The 23,638-nt window shown below is 16.0% G+C and overlaps 5 protein-coding genes and 1 non-coding gene across 6 annotated transcripts, besides 33 other annotated features; all 6 read right to left on the minus strand. All coding sequences in view use genetic code 6, as the record gives it.

Moving 5' to 3' along the window:
• The first annotated feature begins 452 nt into the window (after positions 1 to 452).
• Positions 453 to 491: a microsatellite.
• A 797-nt stretch (positions 492 to 1,288) lies between these two features.
• Positions 1,289 to 1,346: a microsatellite.
• A 3,719-nt stretch (positions 1,347 to 5,065) lies between these two features.
• Positions 5,066 to 5,098: a microsatellite.
• Positions 5,099 to 5,240: 142 nt separating this feature from the next.
• Positions 5,241 to 5,285: a microsatellite.
• A 1,156-nt stretch (positions 5,286 to 6,441) lies between these two features.
• Positions 6,442 to 6,502: a microsatellite.
• Positions 6,503 to 6,782: 280 nt separating this feature from the next.
• Positions 6,783 to 6,833: a microsatellite.
• Positions 6,788 to 6,830: a microsatellite.
• A 3,441-nt stretch (positions 6,834 to 10,274) lies between the features above and the next one.
• Positions 10,275 to 10,329: a microsatellite.
• A 2,283-nt stretch (positions 10,330 to 12,612) lies between these two features.
• On the minus strand, positions 12,613 to 13,397 carry IMG5_097400 (protein kinase domain protein; the record flags this gene model as incomplete). Its single annotated transcript, XM_004035502.1, has 2 exons — positions 12,613 to 13,277; positions 13,316 to 13,397. The coding sequence occupies 2 exons, from the start codon at positions 13,395 to 13,397 to the stop codon at positions 12,613 to 12,615; spliced, it is 747 nt and encodes a 248-aa protein (XP_004035550.1).
• Positions 13,398 to 13,919: 522 nt separating this feature from the next.
• Positions 13,920 to 14,333, minus strand: IMG5_097410 (hypothetical protein; the record flags this gene model as incomplete). The annotated part of the gene is made up of 1 exon (XM_004035503.1): positions 13,920 to 14,333. One exon carries the CDS (start codon positions 14,331 to 14,333, stop codon positions 13,920 to 13,922), a length of 414 nt encoding a protein of 137 aa, XP_004035551.1.
• Positions 14,334 to 14,536: 203 nt separating this feature from the next.
• Positions 14,537 to 14,598: a microsatellite.
• A 1,790-nt stretch (positions 14,599 to 16,388) lies between these two features.
• Positions 16,389 to 16,425: a microsatellite.
• A 71-nt stretch (positions 16,426 to 16,496) lies between these two features.
• Positions 16,497 to 16,603: a microsatellite.
• A 113-nt stretch (positions 16,604 to 16,716) lies between these two features.
• Positions 16,717 to 16,764: a microsatellite.
• A 384-nt stretch (positions 16,765 to 17,148) lies between these two features.
• Positions 17,149 to 17,201: a microsatellite.
• A 45-nt stretch (positions 17,202 to 17,246) lies between these two features.
• Positions 17,247 to 17,285: a microsatellite.
• A 122-nt stretch (positions 17,286 to 17,407) lies between these two features.
• Positions 17,408 to 17,480, minus strand: IMG5_097420. The gene has a single exon. It is a non-coding gene; the product is annotated as a tRNA-Ala (tRNA).
• A 92-nt stretch (positions 17,481 to 17,572) lies between these two features.
• Positions 17,573 to 17,635: a microsatellite.
• Positions 17,587 to 17,635: a microsatellite.
• Positions 17,636 to 18,879: 1,244 nt separating this feature from the next.
• On the minus strand, positions 18,880 to 20,057 carry IMG5_097430 (leucine rich repeat protein; the record flags this gene model as incomplete). The annotated part of the gene is made up of 6 exons (XM_004035504.1): positions 18,880 to 19,002; positions 19,060 to 19,135; positions 19,176 to 19,355; positions 19,399 to 19,702; positions 19,743 to 19,884; positions 19,994 to 20,057. The coding sequence occupies 6 exons, from the start codon at positions 20,055 to 20,057 to the stop codon at positions 18,917 to 18,919; spliced, it is 852 nt and encodes a 283-aa protein (XP_004035552.1). The 3' UTR covers positions 18,880 to 18,916.
• A 71-nt stretch (positions 20,058 to 20,128) lies between these two features.
• Positions 20,129 to 20,176: a microsatellite.
• A 134-nt stretch (positions 20,177 to 20,310) lies between these two features.
• Positions 20,311 to 20,369: a microsatellite.
• Positions 20,317 to 20,371: a microsatellite.
• Positions 20,318 to 20,371: a microsatellite.
• Positions 20,321 to 20,397: a microsatellite.
• Positions 20,366 to 20,408: a microsatellite.
• Positions 20,378 to 20,414: a microsatellite.
• A 13-nt stretch (positions 20,415 to 20,427) lies between these two features.
• Positions 20,428 to 21,038, minus strand: IMG5_097440 (hypothetical protein). Its single transcript, XM_004035505.1, has one exon. It carries the CDS (start codon positions 21,029 to 21,031, stop codon positions 20,669 to 20,671), a length of 363 nt encoding a protein of 120 aa, XP_004035553.1. The 5' UTR covers positions 21,032 to 21,038; the 3' UTR covers positions 20,428 to 20,668.
• Positions 20,606 to 20,638: a microsatellite.
• Positions 21,031 to 21,092: a microsatellite.
• Positions 21,048 to 21,077: a microsatellite.
• Positions 21,093 to 21,274: 182 nt separating the features above from the next.
• Positions 21,275 to 21,323: a microsatellite.
• An 8-nt stretch (positions 21,324 to 21,331) lies between these two features.
• On the minus strand, positions 21,332 to 23,012 carry IMG5_097450 (hypothetical protein; the record flags this gene model as incomplete). The annotated part of the gene is made up of 7 exons (XM_004035506.1): positions 21,332 to 21,586; positions 21,638 to 21,821; positions 21,887 to 22,065; positions 22,161 to 22,524; positions 22,598 to 22,747; positions 22,846 to 22,923; positions 22,962 to 23,012. The coding sequence occupies 7 exons, from the start codon at positions 23,010 to 23,012 to the stop codon at positions 21,456 to 21,458; spliced, it is 1,137 nt and encodes a 378-aa protein (XP_004035554.1). The 3' UTR covers positions 21,332 to 21,455.
• Positions 21,590 to 21,636: a microsatellite.
• Positions 21,592 to 21,636: a microsatellite.
• Positions 22,526 to 22,586: a microsatellite.
• Positions 22,527 to 22,551: a microsatellite.
• Positions 23,013 to 23,102: 90 nt separating the features above from the next.
• Positions 23,103 to 23,142: a microsatellite.
• Positions 23,143 to 23,436: 294 nt separating this feature from the next.
• Positions 23,437 to 23,472: a microsatellite.
• The last annotated feature ends 166 nt before the right edge of the window (positions 23,473 to 23,638 follow it).

Raw genomic sequence — 23,638 nt, forward strand, 5'->3', positions numbered from 1 at the left:
TCAGAATTATATATAAAAATACTCAGTTAATTTTCAAAAATAGCATCTATAAATAATTAATCATTATACTCAATGCATATATTTCTGAACAATCTTTTTTCAAAAATTAATGGTTTTTATTATTTTTTTTCTTAAACAAAAATTTCTTCTTTAAATTCCTTTAAAATATGAAAAATAGGTTTTTTTTTTTTCCTAAAATTATCTTGTTTATTTTCTAAATCCCATATATCTTCGATTTTCATTATAACCTTATTATCTTATTAAAATATTTTTTCAAGAAAACCATTATTTTCTTCAAATTATTTTTATAAAAATTCTTTAATATTTTTTTTATTTTAATAAACTCTTCTTTTTTTGCATTAATAATTATTGAAATTTTCTTCTTCTTCTTCAAATTCTTGGAAAAATTTTTTAAATTCTTATTCCCATTTTTCCTTTATTAATTTTTCACTTCTTTAAATCATTTTTTTCATCTTTTATTCATTTATTTCTCCTTTGTTTTTTCCTAAACAAATCTCGTCTTTTAAACATACAAAAAATCCTCTTTTTTCTACAAAAAAAGTAACTTTTTTATTATTTAGATCATAAAATATTTTGTTTTTTTCATCAAATACACGTTTATCTTCTAGCAAAAATTCAAATAAATCCTCATTTATTTCACTTTTTGACCATTTTAAAGTACTTAATGTATAATATTCATCGTTTGGGAATATTTTAAACCTTTTTTTGTCAAAAAATAAGCGATAATTGCATTATAAAATATCTATTTCTCCTTCTTAAGGCCAATATGTTTTAATGTTGTATTCTATTTGTGAGATTTTATGTAGTTTTTTTTTCAAGCGAATATCTAAATCGCTAGAAGAATATATTTCAGATAATGTACATGAAAATATTTGTGAGTTTTCTGATTTTTAATGTGAAAAGTTGAAACTTATCTATGAAGAACTAAATTACTAAGATGATTTTAATGGTTTTTTTCGAAAAAATTAATTTTGGCTTTTTATTTAAAAATTTTCTTAATTTTCTAAAGATTTTTTTTAAATATTTTTTTAAGTATTTCCCATTTTTGTATAATATTTTTTTTAAAAAAAATATATATAAATATATTTTTAATTAATTTAATTTTTGTTAAAAAAAAATATGACATAAAACTTCAATTGCTAAGAAGAATTAATAGAAATTTAATAAATTTTAAAAAATTATGATGAGTAGTTTAAAGAAAATTTTTCAGTTTCAAAAGATAAAAATAAAGCTTGTTGTGATGAATCAGACGAAAAGCTTAATAACATTTTATAATAATTAGGTTTTATATATTTTTATAATATTTAGTTTTATAATATTATTTAAAAATATAGATTTAAATTAGAATTTTAAACAAGTTGATCTAATAGAAATATAAAAAGAAGAAAAATATATTTAGAAATTAAAAGAATAACGTATAAAAGTATATATTTTTTTATTATGAAATAAATATATTAAATTTATTAATTAAAAAATAAAGTTGGAATAATTTAAGCTGGAGTTTGAAAAAAAAAATTAAATTATTTGTTAATTATAAAATAAATAATAAAACTATTTGGGTATTTTTTTCAATGATATTTTCTTTTTTATATTTAATAGTTCAGGAAGAATAATTTACATAAATGAAATATAAATTACAAGAATAACTATAAATTAACGAAGAAAGCCAATTTTAGTTAAAAAAGTGCAACTAATAAATATAACAATTAGAAAATAAAATTGATAAGTAAAATGTTAAAAATATTTATAAAAAAATAAAATAAAAATAATTAAGATTTTTATAAGAGTTAACAGAAAAAGATAAGAATATACAATAGCTCTATTTAGAAAATTAAAAAATAAAACTTAAAAATAGTGAAGAACATGAAGAAACAATAAATAAAATTAAAGAATAAATTTTGTAAAAAGAAAAAGATTATTTTGAATAATTAGATATAAAAAATACACAAATGCAAAGATTAATTGAAGAAAACAAAAACTTTTTAAATTAAATAAATGAAAATTCTTAAAAAGAATTCAAAATTTAAATTTTATAAAAATAAATTTAAGAAATGCAATAATAAATAAAAACCTAAAATGAATATATTTTAAAAGTTTATTTTTTTATAAAAAAAATTATATTTTTTTTTATAAAATAAAAGAGCGAATCTTAATATCATTAAAACATTCAAAAAATATGCGAAGAAAAAGAATAATAATATGAAAAATATTAATAAAAGTAAAAATAATACTAAACATTTATTAATGAATTATAAATAGAAGTTGAAAGATATAATAATGTTCTAAGTATTTAAAAAAAAAAAAAAAAAAAATTAAAATTAAAATAAAAGAAAAATAAGAAGAGTCACTTCAAGAATACAGAAAAACAAAATTTAATGATTAATAATAATTGGCTTATATAGTAATCAGAAATTGAAATTCTTTAAAAGGAAATTTAAAATTTGTTAAATATAAAAAAGTTAAAATTATTATAAACCTAATATATAAAATATAATTTTTTATTAATAATTAAAGTTAATAAATATAATAAATTTCAAATCTTAATTATGAGTTATAATTAAAAGAATAAGGCTCTTTGTAAAGTTCAGAAAAAATAAAACAAGATATTAATAAAGTAATTTTATTTTAAGATATATATATAATTATAATCAAATATATAGGTAAAATAGGATTTAATCAATGCTATGCAAGTTGAAATCGAATGATGAAATAAAAAATTAATTAAATTTTATTTATATTGTTTAAATTATATTTTTGCAAAAAAAAGCTATTAATCTTTATTAAATTAAAATTATAAAAAAAGATATAAAAAAGGAAAAAATATTATAATTAATATATTAAAAATTAATAAAGAAATATATAATAAATAATATAATATTTTATAAAAATATAACTTTTAATATCTTTTAATATTTTAAAAATATTAAATATAAAATAAATAAAAAATAGTAAAAGCTTTAATAAAATTAAATTAAATAATATACAAATATAAAATACTACAATATTTTTTCAAATTAATAATTATTACTAAAATAAAAAACTACAAAAAAAATCAATAGAAAAATTAAAAAATGGGAATAACCTGCACAAATTAAAAAAAATAACATAAAAAATTCAAAATCGAAGATAATTATGAGATTCTTTAAACTTTGAGCAGTCGAACATATTTGGTGAAAAACATATAAACAGAATAAAAGAGATATTAAAACAATATAATAATTTAACAAAACCAGAAAAACATATAATAAGCGAAGACTTACAAATACATTAAACAATATACTAGAAAAACTCTAATATTATAACATAAATAAATAAAATAATAAAAAATAATGATGATATAATCATAATATATGAATATATAGAGGCTTAAAAAGTGTTTGAAAAGAGAAGCAAGAGAGAGATATTAATAAAATTAGTATAATTATTAAACTTCATACAGAAAATTCCAAAATTTTATCATGGAAATTTATCTATAAACAATATATTAATAAGTAAAGATTTATAATAAATAAAAATAACTGATTTTTCCACAAACAAAATTTTCCATTTTAAAAAATTTATAAATTTATAAAATTAAATTTTACTAGCACCTGAAATAATTAAAAATTTTAATTTTAATTCTAATATTGATATTAATATTGATTTAAAAAAAATTGATTTATGGAGTTCTGGCGTTTCTCTTTGTTATTTTTTACTAGAAGACCCTTTCCAAAAATAGTTTTTAAATTTTTTAGAAATTAAAAATTATATTGACGCTATTTCTTTAGTTAGATAGTAAGGAGATGAAACAGGAATTCTCTTCTCTTAACTTTTGGATATCGATTGGAATAAAAGAATAAGTTTAGATAACGTTTATAGCGTTTTAAATAGTTTAAATATGAAAGTTATTTTATTATTTGTAATATTATTATATTTTTTTATTATTAAATAGGCTGAAAAAATAGAAATTAATAATTAAGATGATATAAATAAATTAAAAACATTTATAAACTAAGGAAATTAAGAGAAAATAAGTAAAATAATTATTAATTTACAGTATTTATGTATTTTTAGATTTAAGAAAATATTAATTAATTTTATTTAATTTTAAATAGAGGAAAATAAATAGGGATTTCTATATGTTTTATTATTGAAAAATTATTTACTTAAATAATTCTTTAAAATGTTCAGTTCTTACATTTAAAATTACAAAGAAATTTGATTTAAAATATTGGACTCGAAAAACTTGTAAAAACTTTAACTTTTTGTGATTTTTAATCACTTTCGGTTCTTGAAATTAATTTAAGTTTAAATAAATTAAAAGGTTTAGAATCTTCTAATTAAATCAAGTATTTATTAGAAAACCTTTAAGCTCCTAAACTGAATAAAATAAGACTTTATTTAAGGTATGTTTATTATTTTTTAATTTTTTTATTCATTTTTTTTAGTATAAATAAATTTGGAAATTAAGGAAGCTAAATTGTTTTCTAAAGCTTAGTTTTTATGAAATAGGAATTTTTAAATACTATAGAACTTAGTTTGGGGTAAAAAGTTTATTTTATTTTAAGAACATACATATTTTTTATTTTAAGTTAAAATTATATTAATGAAGAAGGAGCCAAATAAATAGCTATTTTAATAGAAAAAATTGAATTTAAGAAAATATCAGGATTATCTTTATTGATTGGGTTTCTATTTTTTTATTCTTTTATAAATTTTTATATTTTTTTTAGAAAAAATTAAATGGGATATAATGGAATAAATACTATTCTCTAAAGTTTGTGTAAAGTTAATAATTATATATTATTAGATAGTGAATTCATTTTCAGGTATTTATATTTTTTTATTATAATTTATAAATTTTTAAATTCAGTTATAATGGAATTAATGAAGAAAATATTAAGAACCTATCTAAATTTTAAGATAATTTAAATAAAAATATTAAATTATATTTTTGATTATTAATTATTAATTTAAAATTTTTAAAACTCAAATTATATTATAATTTTATTAGTGAGTTTATTTAAACATAATAAATTAAATTATTCATATCTTTTTACAATACTAAAATAATTATAAAAATAAAATATTATAAAAAAAGTTAATAATTAGAAATAATTAGAAAAAAATATTAATTTTGTAAATATAAATAATCAAATATGTTTCTAAAAGTAAATTTTATTAGGGAAAGGGAGATTACATCATTATATAATTGTTTATATGATAAATAAGATGCAACAATAATATAATTAAATATATAATATATTATTAAATTTATAGTATAAAAATTTAATATTTTTTTCCTTTTCAATAAAGAATTTTTTTTAATAGGAACTTTTATTAAAAATAGTCTAAACTTTCTATATAAATAAAAAAGAATGCAAGCAATCCTTCCGCTATAAATTTTTCGATATAACTTTCTTTTGTTTTCTAATTGTATATAGGCTATATAGGCTAAATATCTTCTGAATTTAATAAAAAATACATAATCCAGATAAAATAAATGTTGAAAGATCAAAGCATGCACTTATTATACCTCTTGCAAACCTTTTTTATGAAGGAAAATGGCTATATGTTATATTACCTTAAATAAAAGGGAAATAATTTCATATACAAATATAAAAAATACAAAATTAGTCTAATATGACCTAGAAATTACATAAGCTAAGCATAAATATTGAAATATAATACTTTTTTAATCCAAATTTAAATCTTATACGTAAACCTAAAGGTGTAAATACTGAAATATTTAATCCCATAAAAGTAAAATTGGAATTCAAATAGTCTAATCCAATTTAAAGATTATTTAAACTTAAATAACTGGATATATATATTTATGTTCTCACATAAGTAAAATTTTTTTATAAATATTGAATTTAAAATTTTTCTATTAAAAAATTATCTTAATATTCAGTTAATTTATAAATTTTTAATCGTTTATTTCTTTTATTTTTAAAAATTAAATACAATTATTTATACCAATTGATTATATATACATTTTTTAGTTTATATTTCTACTATATTTAAATTTTGATATTGCATGATAATTTTTTTTTCTATTTTATTTCTAAAAAAAATATAAATACTATATTAAAGATTATATTTAGTTTGACATTTATATCATATATAATTCTTTTAAATTTATCGAAAAATTTTATTTGAAGTAATAATTAATTAAATTACTCTGAAATATATTTAATAATTTATAATAAATATTACATTAGTACATTTAATTAATTTTTATGTTTATTTTTTAGAATTAAAATTTATAAACTATTATGTTTTCTATGACTCTGCTTATTAAAAAATTAATTAAATATAATATTTATAAATAACATAAAATTTCAATTTTTTAAAATAGGCTGATATTATATAATAGAAAATTATCTTACGAAACTTTTTTAAACAATCTAATATATTCAATAAAATTTTAATAATAATTTATTTAATATGTTAAATCATATCATATTATTTATTTATTTAATATATATCATATTTTTATGTTTATATTTTAATAGAATATGTTTAAACAAATATTCCGAAATCATAATTATTTTTCATTTATTATTAATAATAATATTTCTAATTTATAGTATTGTAAATATTCAGATATTTTTAATAAAAAGCTGAATCATATGTAATACTATGATTTGTTTCAATTTTAAATAATGCTGAATATCATCATAACAAAAAAATTACTGTATAAAATATTTTAAAATTTATATTCAGTCGCAATATAAAGCTTTTATATTACTATATGCTTTTATCAAGTATTTATACTTTTTTCTTTTTCTTTTTTTCTTTTTTTCTTTTTTTCTTTTTATTCTTTTCTTATCTTATCTTATTATTTTCTTGTTTTACCTTTATATTTATTACATGTATCATTTTTCTCTAATATAAAATTCGAATTTTAGATATTTAAGTTACTCAATCTATTATATAACTAAGTTATTTAATAAACTTTTAATTTTTTAATAGAATGTTTAAATATTATTATTAGTATTTTAATTAGCATTTTTATGATATAATTAAAGAGTCAAATATTTGTATTAAGTTAATAAAACAGTAAATTGTTCATTTATTAACTTTTTAATTTGAATATTAATTTAGAAATTAAAATAAATAAAAAATGTAACAAATAAAATAAGTTATTATATATTCATACTGATAAACATTTAACTTTTAAAATTTATTAACTTAATAGTATAATTAGGTTTTCAAACTTAATTTATGTTATTCTATCATAATAATATTTTTATGTTTCATAGACTTATTTTAAAATTACTATTTAAATTTTATAATTTATTTAATATTTATTTCAGCATCGTTAAAAATTTCAAAAATTATATCAATAAGATAAATATAATAATTTGATTTATATTAAATTAAAGATATAAAAATATTAATAAATAATGCGAAAAAAAATATATATTTTTAAATTAAAAAAACAATATCCATTTATTTTGTAATAATTCATACATAATATTATTATAAATTTGTTTAGGGTTAATATCCTTACATAATTAGCTTTTGATTTAATTTTGCATTCACAAGAAGAAGCTAATCGATTCTATCTTAAAAACTTTTTACTTCATTAACTTCATCATCTTTAATTACACAATGAGATTTATAATAAGAAATTTAATTATTTATTTATTCAATATCATACAATTCTTGAACTATTTTTTTATCGTCATCAAACTACTACAAAACTAATTATTTCATTTTATACAAATATTTTTATTCCTCTTTTATGTTTTATTGCTCTAAAGCCTTTTCTTTATATACAAATATTAATTTTTTTATAAATATATAGTAATTATATAAAAAATACTTCTTTATTCTTCTAATTAAAAATAATTTTTTTCCCAATATTAGAGAGTTGATTCTCTTTCTTAAAGTATTTCAAATTGTCTTTCTACTTCTTTTTAAAGTACTTCTAAACGGTCTTCTAAATTATTAATTCTATTTGCTTAAACCCTTATCATTTCTACACTTTCGATATTTTAAAAATGCTATTTATGTCCTTTGTTTTCATTTTATGTTATGTGATTTAAATCTTCTTGACTTTCATAATTATTCAGATTTTGGAAAAACATTTATTTTATTTTTTTTAAATATTTTTTTTTAATTTAAAATAATATTTAAAAAAATAAAACAAAAAGTTTTATTTTTTTATAAAGAGTATTATAAATAATATTTATTGAATAAACTATTTAAATTTAATTATTAATTTTTTTATTAATAATTAATTAATTTAAATTAATATATTCTTTTTGTAAATAACATTTCGATTTATGATATGAGAATTTTTTTAAAAATTTGAAATGAAAGATATATAAATTAATTTTAGAAAAAAAGATTATTTTTAATAAAATATTGTAAAAAAAATATCAGATAATGATCGAGATAAAGTTTATCTTTATCATAGTATCCCTAGTAATAAATAAAGGTAATTAGGTATTAAAAGATATTTTATTTTAAATCTTTTTATTTAAAAATTAATAAAAGTATATTTTATTGAAAATAATTAATTATTATTTCTTTTTATCGAAAATAATAATTATATAGTTATTAATTATATTTTTATTTTTTTTTGCAGAATTTAATAATTAATATTTTTTTTTATAAAAGTAATATAAATTAGAAAAAATAAAAAGATAATTTAAATGTTTTAAAAATAAAAATTAATTTAGATTTTATACTATATAGTGTATTAAAACTATAATCAATAAATGTTTATTTAAATATTAAAAACTGAATAAAAAAATACTAACATAGTTGAAAAAAAAAGTTAATTAATCATATTTAAAAAATAAATAAATATGCATTTATATATAATAATAAAAAATAATATTTAAATAAATACGATATGAATATTAAGATTAAAAATATATTTATAAAATAATTTTTGATATTATAGAAATTATTTAATATAAAAATAAAAAAATAGAAAAAATATATAAATAAAATATGACTTAAAAAATCTCATGTGATAAATATTTAATAAAAAATCTAATAAAAGAAACTAAAAATAGCTTAACTTATTCAGCTTACAGTCATATTCACCATCAAACAGTATATATAAAAATTAGCAAAAAAGATAAGCCATATTTAAGAAGAGAAATAAAATTTATCTAAAGTTTATAAGAAATTAAAGGAACTCTGTAAATATTAGATTGTGATGAAGAATTAAATATATATTATTCAATTCCAAATTTAGGGAAAAATCTAGGCTTTTATTTGGAAAAGTTTGGTGGAAAATTTTAAACAAAAACTGTTTTATTTATAGCATTTTAGTTAATAATTATATTAAAGAAAATACATGAAAATGATTTTTTGCATGGAAATTTGAACTTGGATAATATTATTTATTCTTAAGAAAAAAATAGAGTTTTTTTGATTGATTATGGTTACGCTCATAAAATTTTAAAAAATAAAATATTCTCAAAAAAAATTGAAAATTATAAATTTTCTTCCCTCTCTTAACATTAAGGAGATTTTTTAGGAAAAAAAGATGATCTTTTAAATCTAGCTTATATAGTTGTTTACCTAATAAAAGGAACTTTACCTTGGGAAAAAGAATTTGATGCAAAAAAAATTGAAAAGATGAAAAATTTTATACATTTAACAGAACTTTGTAAAAATCTACCAAGTTTTTTTAAGTGGTTTTTTTAATATTTATAATCTTTAGATGTTTATGATGAACCTAACTATGGACTTATATGCGAAAACATAAATATTTGTATAAACAAAGAAGTAATGAAAGAAGGAAATTCATAAGAAATAGAACTTATATATTCATATAATAATAAAAAATTAAACGGAGACAGCATAGGTGTATTTAATTCAAATATATCTTATTCTAGTTTAGGTTAAAAAGAAAATTTTACTTTTAATACAAACAGCTATATAATAAACGCAAAAAAGAATAATGATGAAGAAAATTGTATAAATATAAAATTAATTTTATAGTATAATATAAAATTATTAATAAAAATAGTTAGTTATGATAATGTTTCTGAGTGTGTTATATATGAAAATTAGTAAGATTATTTTATTGAAAATTTTTTATAATTTAAAAAGTTAGTACCTTTACTTTTCACAAATTCAAACTTTTCAAAACTAAAATAATAATAATAAATTCCTGTAAAATAAAAAAAATAGAAATCTATAAAAAAAAATGAAGTATTTATATAACAATAAACAGATATATCTCTATAAACAGGTAATTCGTTATATATTAATTAAATTAAATTAAATTATATTTATAGATTTATTATATTTATTATTTATTTATTTATTTATTTATTTATTTATTTATTATTTTTTTTTTTTGAAATATAAGAAATTTCTAGCATTAATAATGAAAATTCGAACTTTACATAAATTTTTTTTAAATTAGAAGATCATTTATTTAGTTTAAATTTACATAAGTAATTTTTTTTTTATTATTATTTTCTTATTTATTTTAAGGGAATTTTAATGAAATATTTAAAATTATTTGTATATAAAATTATAATTATTTTAATATTTTATTTTAAACTTATGTTAAAATTTTTATTTTGTTTTAAAAATAAAATAAAATATTTGTTTATTTAAAAAAATTTGTATTTTTTATATATATTCCTTTTAATTTTAAAATATTTTTTATATTATTTAAAATAGCATTTCTTTTAATAATATAAAATAATAAATAATATAATTAAATGCAAAATAAAAAATAAACAAATTTCTTAAAACAAAAAATAAATTAATTTTAGAAATAATATTAATAAATACTTTTTTCTAGCTTATAACCTGAATTTTAATACACCTAATGTTTAATTAACTACTAATTTTAAATTTTACCTTATTATTCTCTTTTTAATTTTTACCCTCTAAAAATATATATTTACTATATCCTAATGTATATTCTAATGTAATAAAAAATATATATATAATCATATTCAAAAAAATTATATATTATTTAATCTTTAAGAAAATTTTAAATTATATCAAATAATACAACTTATTATGTGAAGAATTAAAAATGATAGAAACATGTTAAATTTATGTATGTTGATACTTTTATCTATCAGTTTTTGTTTTTCTATGATATTTAAAAATAGCTACAAGTAAAAGGTTATTAATAAATTTTTATTATAAAACCTTATTTTAAACATTAAAGTCATGAAGTAATAGAAAAAACGAAATTTGAAAAATTATATTTATATAAATAAAAAAAAAAAGTATTTCTTTTTTGCTAATTTTTCCTAAGGTTTTTACTAATTTTGCAATGAATATTTTAATTTAGGTAAGTTTTCTCTTTGGCTTATTAAAAAATCTTTTAGTATAGGCAGTTATGAGAGATTAATTTGCTTTTGAACAAAATTCATTTGCTTAATATACATTTTTTTCGTAAATTTGTTACTTAAAAATATCTTTTATTACGTGGATTTCATAAATGAATTTTCTGAAAAGGAATATGATTTACTTTTCTTGTATTAATTATGGTATTTACTTATTGGGAATGTCAGAATTATATATAAGTAACGTTTTTATTTTATTTTATTTTCTTCACTATTACTATCTCTAAAGCCTTTAAAAAATATATTATTATTGGCTTGTTGATTACTATTAGAGATTTGCTACCTTATAGGTATCTTATGTTTTTTTTTCATTCTTTATGCTCTTTCTTTGGAATTGGAAATGCTGTTCCTTTATATAATATTATTGTTGATGCTTTTGGAATCAATTCTTATGCTCCTTTTGGAAGTATTGCTTTTTTTTGTGTATATAGTATTATAAAGAAGATTTGGCCAAAGAACAGTTAGAAAAAAGATATTGGATGAAAAAAAAGATGTTTTATTAAATAATTTTTTATTTATTTATTTTTATGTATTTATATATAACTTTATTTTACAATGTTTTTTTATTTTTCATTAGTTAAAATTATATTTACATTTATATAAATTCCATTCTTAAAATATTCTTTTTGTTTTTTTTTAAAAAAAAAAATTGAAATAAAAATTTACGTTTTTACTTGTGTTAAATTTAATTTTTAAACTTTTTTTTCTAGGGTTTAATAATTATCTTCATTTTCTTACATTTCTTTTTTATATTCACAAAGTCCTGTTAATGTTTCTTCTATATTTTATTAGCAGTCTAATTTTTTAGTATTATTATTATTTGTATCTTCTTCCTCAAAATTAATATCTTACTAACTAATTTATTAAATAGAAGGAATATAATTAACAGAGCTATATGATTATTTGAATGAAAGAATAGTAGTTGTATTTTTATAATCTGTTGAAGAGTTTTAAGTTAAAGATTTTTATGTAAAAGTTTTTTTTATTGGAGGAGGTTATAATTCATTAAGAGATTTTTAATAATTTAATTTATTTGTTTTTACTGATTTTGTTGCATTATTATTTTCATTATTCACTAAATTCCAATCCCATTCTTTTTTCTCATAATCAATATTTATTGATTTTCCATATTCAAAAAAAAGTTACTTTATATAATAATAATTCGGACGGGCTTAAAAAGTTAACCCTTTAACATAACATAAACATTTTACAAAGATTTCTGGCATATCTTAACATAATTCTTCATTCGATAATTTTTCTTTCATATCTTAAACTGCCTTTTTTAATTATTTTTTAAATATTATTAGAAAAAAATAAAAATATATACTTATTCCCTATCTTCTTCTTCAATATCCTGGATATTCTACCAAGGTAAAATTCCTTTATATAAAAAAATAAGAACATAAAGAAGAGATTCCAGATCGTCTTTCCTTCCCAATTCATATCCTTTATGTGCTGCGATAGATGCATATCGCGTAGTTCCAATAAAAGGTTTTTCTTCTTTGAATTTTATATGTTTACCTTCATAGTTTTAATAAATTTTGGAAATCCCAAAGTCAATTATATAAACATTATTTAAATTCTCGTCTCTTCCCATAAGTATATTTTCTGGTTTTAAATCTCTATGTAAAATGGATCGATTATGAATTTATTCAATTACAGTTATTAATTAATCTATTAATAATAATATTGTTTTTAAGCTAAACTTCTTCAACTGCTTTCGATAATATGATAAATCCTTGCCTAATAGATTTAATACTATCAAATGATACGTATGCTCTTCTCCATCCCATAATAAACGGGGAACATTTGGCAATCCTTCAAGTTTTTTTAATATTTTTATTTCTTTATCTAAAGTTCTTACATCGTCTGGGTCATCTTTTTCAAGTTTTATTGCTACTTATTCTTTCGTAAGTATATTCTAACCTTTTTTTGTTATTTATTGAATATTTTTTTTTCAAAACCTGTATATACAACTCCAAAACTACCAGAACTTATTTTTTTTTGAATTTACCATATATTATTGAATATTTTTTAATCTGACATTTCTTTATATATTTTTTTTTTATATATTTATAGTAAACCTATTTAATAAAATTTCTTGATTAAATTTTAAAGACGAAAAAGTTTTATAAATATTTTTTCAAAAATTGAATTTTGAAGTTAATTTAAAATTTTTTGTTAATCCTTATTATAATTATATTGAATTTTTTAAAAATTTTTTTATTATTAATTAGAACTTATTATTAAAAAAGTTTATTTAATTTCAAAAAAAGTAATTATAAAACTTTTAAATTATAAAAAATATATTATATTAAATAATTAAATTTAAATAAACATATTTTTTCGTAATAATCATAAAACACCAGACAAATATTTAATTATTATTTTAAAATTCATGATCGATTTTTATTTTTTGATTATAAAAATATTGTTTTTAATAATTCTAATTTTGAGTTTTGATTAATCAGTAAATTAGCATATGAAAAACATATTATTAAAAAATATAAATTATTTATCAAACCATTTTTTTTATACATAATATATATATATATATATATATATTATTCATTATATTTTTTATTAATTCTTTCCATTTCTATATTTTTAAGGAATTACAGTTTACATTAAACTAGCTTTTTCCATCATAGCTTCTTTTCTTACAGAAAGTAATTCTTTTCTATAAACATCGGTAATTGTTCTAACAGATTAGGCGAATATATTGATTTTTTCTTTGAAAGAATCAAACCAATTAGAATTTTGATTAAGAAAAGTTTATAAATCTTCTCTTTTTAATATACCAGTAAGCATTTCATATTTAGTATTTTAAATAGGAACTATTTAAGCTTTAACGTTATTATTCACAACAATAGTCTAAACAATAGGTTTTTCAGATATAATATTTTGTTTATCAACAACTTAAGTCTCTATTGTTAAAATATCCATTATAGCCCAATAAAAAACGCTACAAATAATAAGCATTTTCTTAATTCCGATATAATTTTCATTAATTTTTTTCTTTTAATCTTATTAAAAATTCCATGGGCAAATAAGAATTTAAGGGATGTATATTTTAAAGAAAAAATAAACTAAGAATAACATTTTCCAAATCGGAGAATTAATATTTTCATCAATATTTATTAGAAAATTATATTTTGGATGAAATTATAATCTATCAATTTCATATTAAAAGAGAAACTTTTTTTAATTAAAAATAATTAAAATAGTAATTTTCTTTACTTAAAAAAATGAATGAGTTTATAAAATAAAAATAAAAATAAAAAACATTAAAAAGTTATATTTAAAACAATAAAATAAATACTTCATCAGCAACAAAAGAATAATTATAAAAACTTTCCGCAAAGAATAGCTTAACAGAATTATTTAAATAAACATTAGTTTATTCTAAAATATCATTTATTAAAGTATTAAAATCTTTAATATTATCTTGAAATATTTTCTCTTTTTGCTTTTTATTTAACTTTTTTAAAGCAATTTCAGTAATATCTTATTCTGTTTTGCATGAGTTTTTAATTTAAAAAAATGCATTTTGAGAAACATCTTTTAAATATTATAAGCAGGCTTCATCGCATATTTTTTTTTTTTCTGAGAATAATTTAAGGAAATTTTCCTTTTCTGTTTTTTATGAAAATGCAAGTTCTTTTTGCAAACGACTAATGAATATAATAATTTTAATATATTTTTAAAATTTTTATATGTTTAGATGAATTTATTTTTATATTTTATTCTCAACTGGCATTTTATTCTGTGTTCTTTTCTCATTCGATAAATCAATTAATTTTTTTGTGTTATTTGACATTTTATCTAATGTTTTTCTTTCATTTGATATTTTGCTTTGTGTTTTTTTATCATTAGGTATTTTTATTTATGAAGCAAATTTTTCTTAAGTAAAATTTTATTACGAAGAATTTTCTGATGTCTTTTATGAATAATAAATACTTTTAATAGAATTACTATTATGATCATGATCAGTATTTTTAAGAAAAAATTAACTATTATCTTACCCCTTTTTTTTTTTAATACGCTTATATTCTTTAAACTCTTCATCTAAAATTTTTGTTTTTAAAGCTTTCTTTAGGACTTCTTCTAAATAATTATCTTAAGAAAAAGGATCTTTATTCGGTATTTCTTCTTATTTCGGTTAAATCATTGTCATAATCATTTAATTAAGCATCATTTGTAAAGGACTTTATTATTATTATTAATATTATAATTATAATTGATTAAAAAATTGTGGATTTTATACTTGTTATAGTTTTATTTATGAAATTTGATTTTTCAAAGATTAAATTTCGTTTATAATTGCATTTTCCTTTTAGTTTTCAAAAAGTTAAAATTATTAAATCAAATTTCTAGGATTTTTTTGTTTTTTATTTTCAAGATTTTCTTATATTTTACTAAATAGTTCATTTTACTTCTCCATTTATTCTTTTAAAATTTTCTTCAAACTTTTTTCTTTATTGTTTGTGTGTTTCTTTGTTGAAGATCTGGAATAATTATCATATATTAGTGGAAATTCTTATTTTCAGAAATTTATTCATACTCATTACCATTCTTTAACGATTATTATTGTAGGATAATAAATTATATCGTCCTTAATGTATTTTATCCAGTTTTTTACAATAAAGGCTATGAAAATTTATCTAATAATTCTAATTTATCTAACTCTGATATTGAAGTCCTTTAATTTAATTTTATAGAAGGAAGTCTTTGTAATTATTAGTAATTATGATTATTTATAATACTGTTATTTTCTGTTGATTTTTTAAACATTATCTGTTTTAACTTAAAATTTTATATTTTTTATTTTACTTTTTATATGTTTTTTTTGATAAAATTCATTATTAAAATAAGATTTAAAGAATTTAATTAAAGCAAATATATTTTTATGATTAAATTAAGATTAAAAAAAGTTATATTATTTATAAAAAGTAATTAGAAATATTTGTTTTTATTAGAAAATTAGTAAAATAAATTAATAAAAACAAAGTTTTCATTTCATAATTAATTTTTTTTTATTTAGTTTAAATAAATATTTATTTAAAAAAATTTAATATTTTTATTTCTCTTAAAGAAAAATAATTATTTTTATATTTAAAAAATATTAGTGTATATAAAAATTGAATAAATTATTATTTATATAATTTATTTTTTAATTTTAAATTTAGTTTTTTTATAATTAATTTATTCTATAAATAAATTATATAAATAATTTATTATTTAAATAATTTTTTTTTTTTTTTTAAAAAAAAAAATATATTATTAAAATAATAACAAAAGTATACATTTATATATTTATAATATAATTATAGATATAAATAAAAATATAATTAAATATTTAAATTTATATATATATATTATATAATTATATAAAATATATATATTCATATAATATTTTATTATTTATTTATTTTAATATTTTCTTAATATTAATAATAAATACTTAAAATATAAATATAATATGATAATAAATACAATTATAATTATTATAGTATTATTCAATAATTTATTATAAAAAATAATTATATAAATTAATTTGTTTTCTTTTATATAAAAAATATATTTAATCAAAAATTTTAATTTAAATTTAACCAATATATATATATTTCATTCATTTTGAAAAGTAGTATAAATAGATTTGATATCTTATATTATAATTTCAAAAAATCTTTTATTTTTTCTTATCATGTTAAATTAATTAACTATAATTTTTTAGCTTAGTCATATATTTTAGATGAATAATGATTTATATACATTATATTTAACATAATTTCAGTATTTTTAATATTTAAAACATTTATATTATTTTTAAAAATTTATTTTTATTTTCAGTAAAATTTTTTAAAATATTTCCGAGTAAAACTTTAATAATAATTTTTTTTTATTTTTATTTTTATTTTTATTTTTATTTTTGTAAAACTATAAAAATTAGTTTTCAATTATAGTCATTAAAAATAAAAACATCTTTCTTTCTTTTTCTCATCAATAAAAATATTATAGAATTTGTTATATATATAATAAAAAATAAATAAAAATGGATGAGGGGGGCATCGATCCCCCTGCCTCTTGAATGCAAATCAAGCGCTCTGCCAATTGAGCTACACACCCTTTTGTTATATTATTATTATATTATATTCATAAAAGCTTATTTATGAATAAAAACGAATAATTATTACACTAATATTATTTATTATTAAATGCATTATAATATTTTTATTTTGTTTCATTAAATTAATTTTTTTTTATTAAATTATATATTTTTTGAAAAATTTAATTTAAATGACAATCAAATTATTAATGTCTTAATTTGTAAAATTAAAATTATTAGAATTTTTTTTTATGTGATATTTTTTAGCATGTATTATTCTAAAAGTTATATATATAACATAATATCTATTTTCAAAAAATTATTATATTTTTTTAATTATTAAATAAATTTATAAATAATATTTGTGTCTAATTTTTTATCAAAAAAATATATTTAAAAATGGAATAAGAAAACGATATTATTAACAGATATATTAAAAAGTAGTAAGGAAAAGAAGAATCGATAACACTTGCAGCATTAAAAATTTAAGCCAATAAAAATAATGATGAAAAGAAAAAAGAAGCAAGAATAAATGTAAACAAAAATTTAAAATAAATAAAATATATAATTTTTAAAAAACAAAAAGTTTAAAAATTTCTATTCTGATGATAGATTTGAAAAAAAAGAAGAATAACTTTAATAATATTATTGCGCAATATGCGGAAAATTTATATTAGCAGCAAACATAAATTTAGAGCATTTACCTTAAAGAAAAACAGACAATGCGTATTGTTTATTTTATTAAAAAAATAAGAATTATTTTTTTATTATTATCAAAGTATAGCGATAGATTTAAGTAAAATTTTTGCTAAAACTTTTTTAAAAAAAGACGGTGTTAAATATTTTAAAAGAGAAAACGGTTAGTGTTTATATCAATTTTTTCTAACTTTATAAAATTAATAAATATAGGAATTGAATAATAATTTAGATGGAAATGTTTTTGCAATTCTCCAATAGGATATTAAGCAATAAGCTATGAAGAGTCAGATAAGTTATATGAATAATTATATATTAAAAAAATCGGAGATATTGAAAATGAAATGATTTTTTAGAATAAACCTTTTTTATATATTAATAATAATGCAATTGTTTTAAATGCTAATAATTCTAGATTAATGATTGAATTGTAAAAAGTTTATCCTGATATTTAATTTTGAATATTTTCATTTAATTTTATAATTTAATTTAATATAAAAAAAAAATATTTAATGTAATTAAATTGTATTCAATAATTATAAAAAAAATTAAAAAATATGAAATTTTTGATTGTTTGTAATAAGTATAATAATTTTATCATAAAAAACATAATTTTATAAATATTAACAATTTTATTCATTTCTTTTTTTTAAATATGAAAATAAAATGAATATATTTTATATAACATATCGATAAATTTATAAAATAAAAATAGTTTTATTTGTTATTTTATTTTAAATATTATTTTTGACAAAAATAATCACAAATTTCTTTCTAAAAATATATATCTATAAAAATCAAATCTAATAACTTATTCCTATTCCTATAAATCTCTACTTATTTCGCCTTTTTTAAATGTTTTTAATATCAAATAAATTATATATTTAAATAAATAAAAAAAACCTTAATTTAAACTTAAACCAAATTTAAATTACTTTTAAAAGTCACTCAAACTTCCGTTTAAATTAAATCTAAATGTCTTAAAAAAAAATAAGAATTGGTAATAAAAAAAAAAGAACTTTCATAAATTCAGCAAATTTTTAAAGATCAAAAGAACCTTCTTCATCTTTATCATATAAATTCCAATAAGTAAAGGCAGAAATTTCGTTTGCAAGCAAATCTTAACCTAAAGATCTTTCCATAGAAGCTACCAATTTATAATAATAAATATTCATTAAATCTTATTAAGAGAAACTTCCCTATAAAGAATAATTAAATATTTTTTATTTAATATTTTTTTACAGGATAATGGCTTAAATATCCTTAGTGTGGATGAATCATTTAAACAAGTAAATGAGGTTCAATAGGGACTTGAAATTTATAAGATTTCATTAATTCATAATGAAATTCAAGTACTTTTTGAGGACTAAGTATAGACTCTTTTCTATTTTTAACTAACTACCAAGCTTCATTAAATTAAGTTTTAAAATAATCTGGAATTTAAAAATCTTCAGTCAATTATGTTTTGCGAACTTCTATATATTTTTTCCATTCGGAAAACTCTTATTTGGCTAAATTTTTTCTTTCTAATTAATCTGTGGATTATCTTTTTTTAAAAAAATTTAAAAATATATAATAAAAATTACTTAAATTATTTCCTTGAAGTAACCAAATATTTTATTAAATTTTCATAATCTCTATTATGATATAAACCTTTATCAAATTCTTATAAACCATCCATTTCCATCATTTAAGTCCTTACAGGTTTTTTTAATGGAGCTAGTTTGGCTTTTTTTTTAAATAAATATTTTAATATATTTTTTTTATTATTTGCAGTAATATTTTATTCATTTATATTTAATTATTAATGAAAATTATTTTAATGCAATTAATCTACCAGGATTTATATATTCTTGAAGTCCTTTAGCAATTCCATTTTAAATTTTAGTTGATATACTCATTTATTATTTATTTTAGAAAAGCTATATATATTTTTTTTATAAAATATCTTTTATTTTTTAATAATTTTAATTATTTAATAAATAATAAATATATATTAATATAATAATAAAATTTTAATGAAGAAATCTTACGATCTGATTGAAAAATATAAATAAAATATATTTATATTATGAATTAAATACATTTATATATTTAAATATTAAGTATTTACATTATTTTTATAATATAATATATAAATAAAAAAGAGAAAAATATTCAATATTATATTATATTATATTATTATTTTATATTATATTAATTTTATTTATTATATATTTACTTTAATTTATATTTATATTTTAATTTATATAAATATTAATTATAATTTTTAAAAAATATTTTGCTCTTTGTTTAAATAAAAATTTAATTTGATTTTCTTTTTTTTTTGAAATTTTTTAACTTTTACTACAATAAAATAATGAGCAAAGAATTTACTATAAAGTTTACTAAAATTTCCAAAATAGCATTATTTAATTGTAGAAAAAAAAAAATATCAAAAAAAAAAAAGAAAAAAATTAAATAAAAAATAATTACATAAAAATAAAAATAATTATATTTAATTTTGTTTTCTTCATTCGTCAGAAGTTATTGTTAATTCAATTTCAACACCAGGATCAATTCTAAAATTAGTAATGTTCTTAATATCTGAAACTAAGCATGTTAAATCAATAACGCGTTTATATATTCTCATTTCATATCTTTCCCAAGTTTTGGAACCTTCACCACAAGGTGATTTTCTTACTGTATGAACTAAAATTTTAGTTGGCATTCTAACAGGTCCTCTAACTTCCACGTTTTCGATTTTTTTTCCTCTTGTAATAATTTCATTTGAGGCTTTTTCTACAGACTTTAAATTTTTGCATGTTAATGTAATTCTAGCCTTGGCCTTCTTAGTTTCTTCTTCTCCTTTTTTAACTTCTTTGGTTGTGTCCATTTTTTATTTTTAATATTTGTTTTTTTTTTAATTGTTTTTTTATTTATTAAAGATTTTTTTTTCTTTTTTATTATTAACTTTTATTATTTTAACCTAATTATATTTTAATCTTTAGTTTTAAATTCTTTTAATATTAAATAGTTATTAATATATTCAGAAATTTATTTATTTTAAATTTTTAATAGCAAGATGTAAAAATTTCCAAATAAAACCAGAAAACATATAAATTATAAAAGTTCAAATTTATTATTTTATATTTTTTTTTTTAATTATATATTTTAATTATTAATTAAGATAATAATAATAAAAAAAATTCATAAATTTTTACTCACAATATAAATAATAGTTAAATAAAAACTTTACTAATAATATTTTTATTAAAACTATAATTATAAGTTTCTTTAGATTTTATATTTACGAATTTTCATTTATTGTTATTTTAACCTTTAAAAATGACTTTTTGGTTAAAATCGTCATTTAGATTATAAATTTATTTATTCTTATACCAATCAGGAATTAAAGCGTTTTTTAATTATGGCTAAGTACTTATTTCTTCTAATAAAAATATATAAATAAATAAAAAATAATTTAAATTAAATATAAAACCTTTTGTAAAATTAAATAAATCAGGTAAACCTGGATTAGCTTAGCAAAATTTTTCTTATCTCAGTTCATTAAAATAAGGATGAAGTAAAGTTTCTAAAGGGGTAGGTCTATCAGTGGGAATGTAGACTAGCAATCTATTAATTAAATCAACTAACACAGGATCTAGTTTTTGTTTTGCAAAGATCTAATAAATTAGTAATTTTTAATAATAATCTTTAAAAGTATTAATTTTTTTTACAAAATAATTACTTTTGACCATGAACTAGGTTTTATTTAAGGAAATTTTTATTAATTGTGCTATGGATTCATTTTAAGAATTTATTCTTAAGTAGGAGTGCCTAATATTTTTATAATTTCAACTAATTAATCTACTGCATTTTCTCCAGGAAAAAGAGGTTCACATAAAATCATTTCAGCAATGACAGTTCCTATTTTTTTTGTTTTTGATGTAAAAACATGCATACATTAAATTATAAATATATAAAATATATATAAAATGCTTATTATATAATTATTTTTCCACCTATTGACCATACATCTATTTGTGTTGTGTATTATTCTGCGCCGAAAATTAATTCAGGAGCTCTATAATATCTAGAACATATATATGATATATTAGGCTCACCTTTTATCAGTTTTTTTGCTGAGCCAAAATCGCATATTTTTAATAAATATTTTGAAGAATCTGATAGAATATTTTATGGTTTTATATCTCTATGGCATATTTCTATGCCTTTTAAATATGCTAATGCTCTAAACATTTAATATGAAAATACTTTTAATAATAAAGGGGGAAATGGCTGTTTGTTTTTGCGATAATATTTTATTATATTTGAGAGAGTTTCAGGTACATATTCCATTACTAAATTTAAATAAACTTCATCTTCCTTTATTTTATTTTATTATTTTATTTTTATTTATATCATATTTGTTTTGATTTTAATATTTTTTGGTTATTACATTTTTTCCTTATGTATGATATGCATGCTTTAATTTTATTATATGTTAATGATCTAATTATTTTATAATTTCATACTCACGATTCTTATATCTTTTGTCTTAAAATACCTTTTTTATTGCTACTTTTTCATTAGTATCATCTAATATTCCCTTATTTTTGAATAATAAAGATATAATTTTTTTTTTTAAGAGTTTTATTTTATTTTAAATTAATTTGATATAATTAATTATATTTTTTAAAATATTACTAAATATACAACGCCAAAAGTTCCATTTCCTATTGTTTTTTCAAAAGTTATTGATGGTGATATATTTTATTATGAATCCTTAAATTTAGTTTATATTGAAAAATAATATTATTTACTTATCTGTCTTATTTTTATTGCTGATTTTTTTATTATTAAGTTTGCTTCATTTATTGTTCAATTGATGTTTATTAATTATATTATATTTTTAGAATTAAGTTACTTATTTATTTTATTTTAAAATAAAAAATAAATATATATTTTATTATTTTAAATTAATTTTTATTAATTAAAAATAATGCGAATTTAATGAAAATAAAATTTTAGTCTATTTAAATTTATTTTTTTATTATATATTATTCATATAGAAAAATTATTGCTAAATGTAATTTAATTTAGTTATTTTTTCAAAAAGAAATTTATTAGTTAATTTATATAATAAAATATTAAATAACATTAATAATAATTAATAAAGAAATAAAATAATATTTAATTTGCATTTAATAAATATAAATAAATTAATACTAATTCAATAAAGATAAATTTTAATCTATTTAAATAAATATTGAATTTATTTTTATTTTTTATTATATGTATTTTTAAATAAAATTTATTTTTAAATATAATTTAATTTAGTTATTTTTATAACAAGAAATTAACTTTTTTACTTATAAATTAAAATTTTAATAACATAATAATATTTAATAAAGAAATCAAAAATGCTTAACTTTAATTTTAAATAAATACTAATACATTTTATTATTCATAACTTTAAAGGTACTTTTTTGTTTTTTTT

Source organism: Ichthyophthirius multifiliis (genome assembly GCF_000220395.1).
Source record: "Ichthyophthirius multifiliis unplaced genomic scaffold scaff_1120509250834, whole genome shotgun sequence".
NCBI lineage: Eukaryota > Ciliophora > Oligohymenophorea > Hymenostomatida > Ichthyophthirius > Ichthyophthirius multifiliis.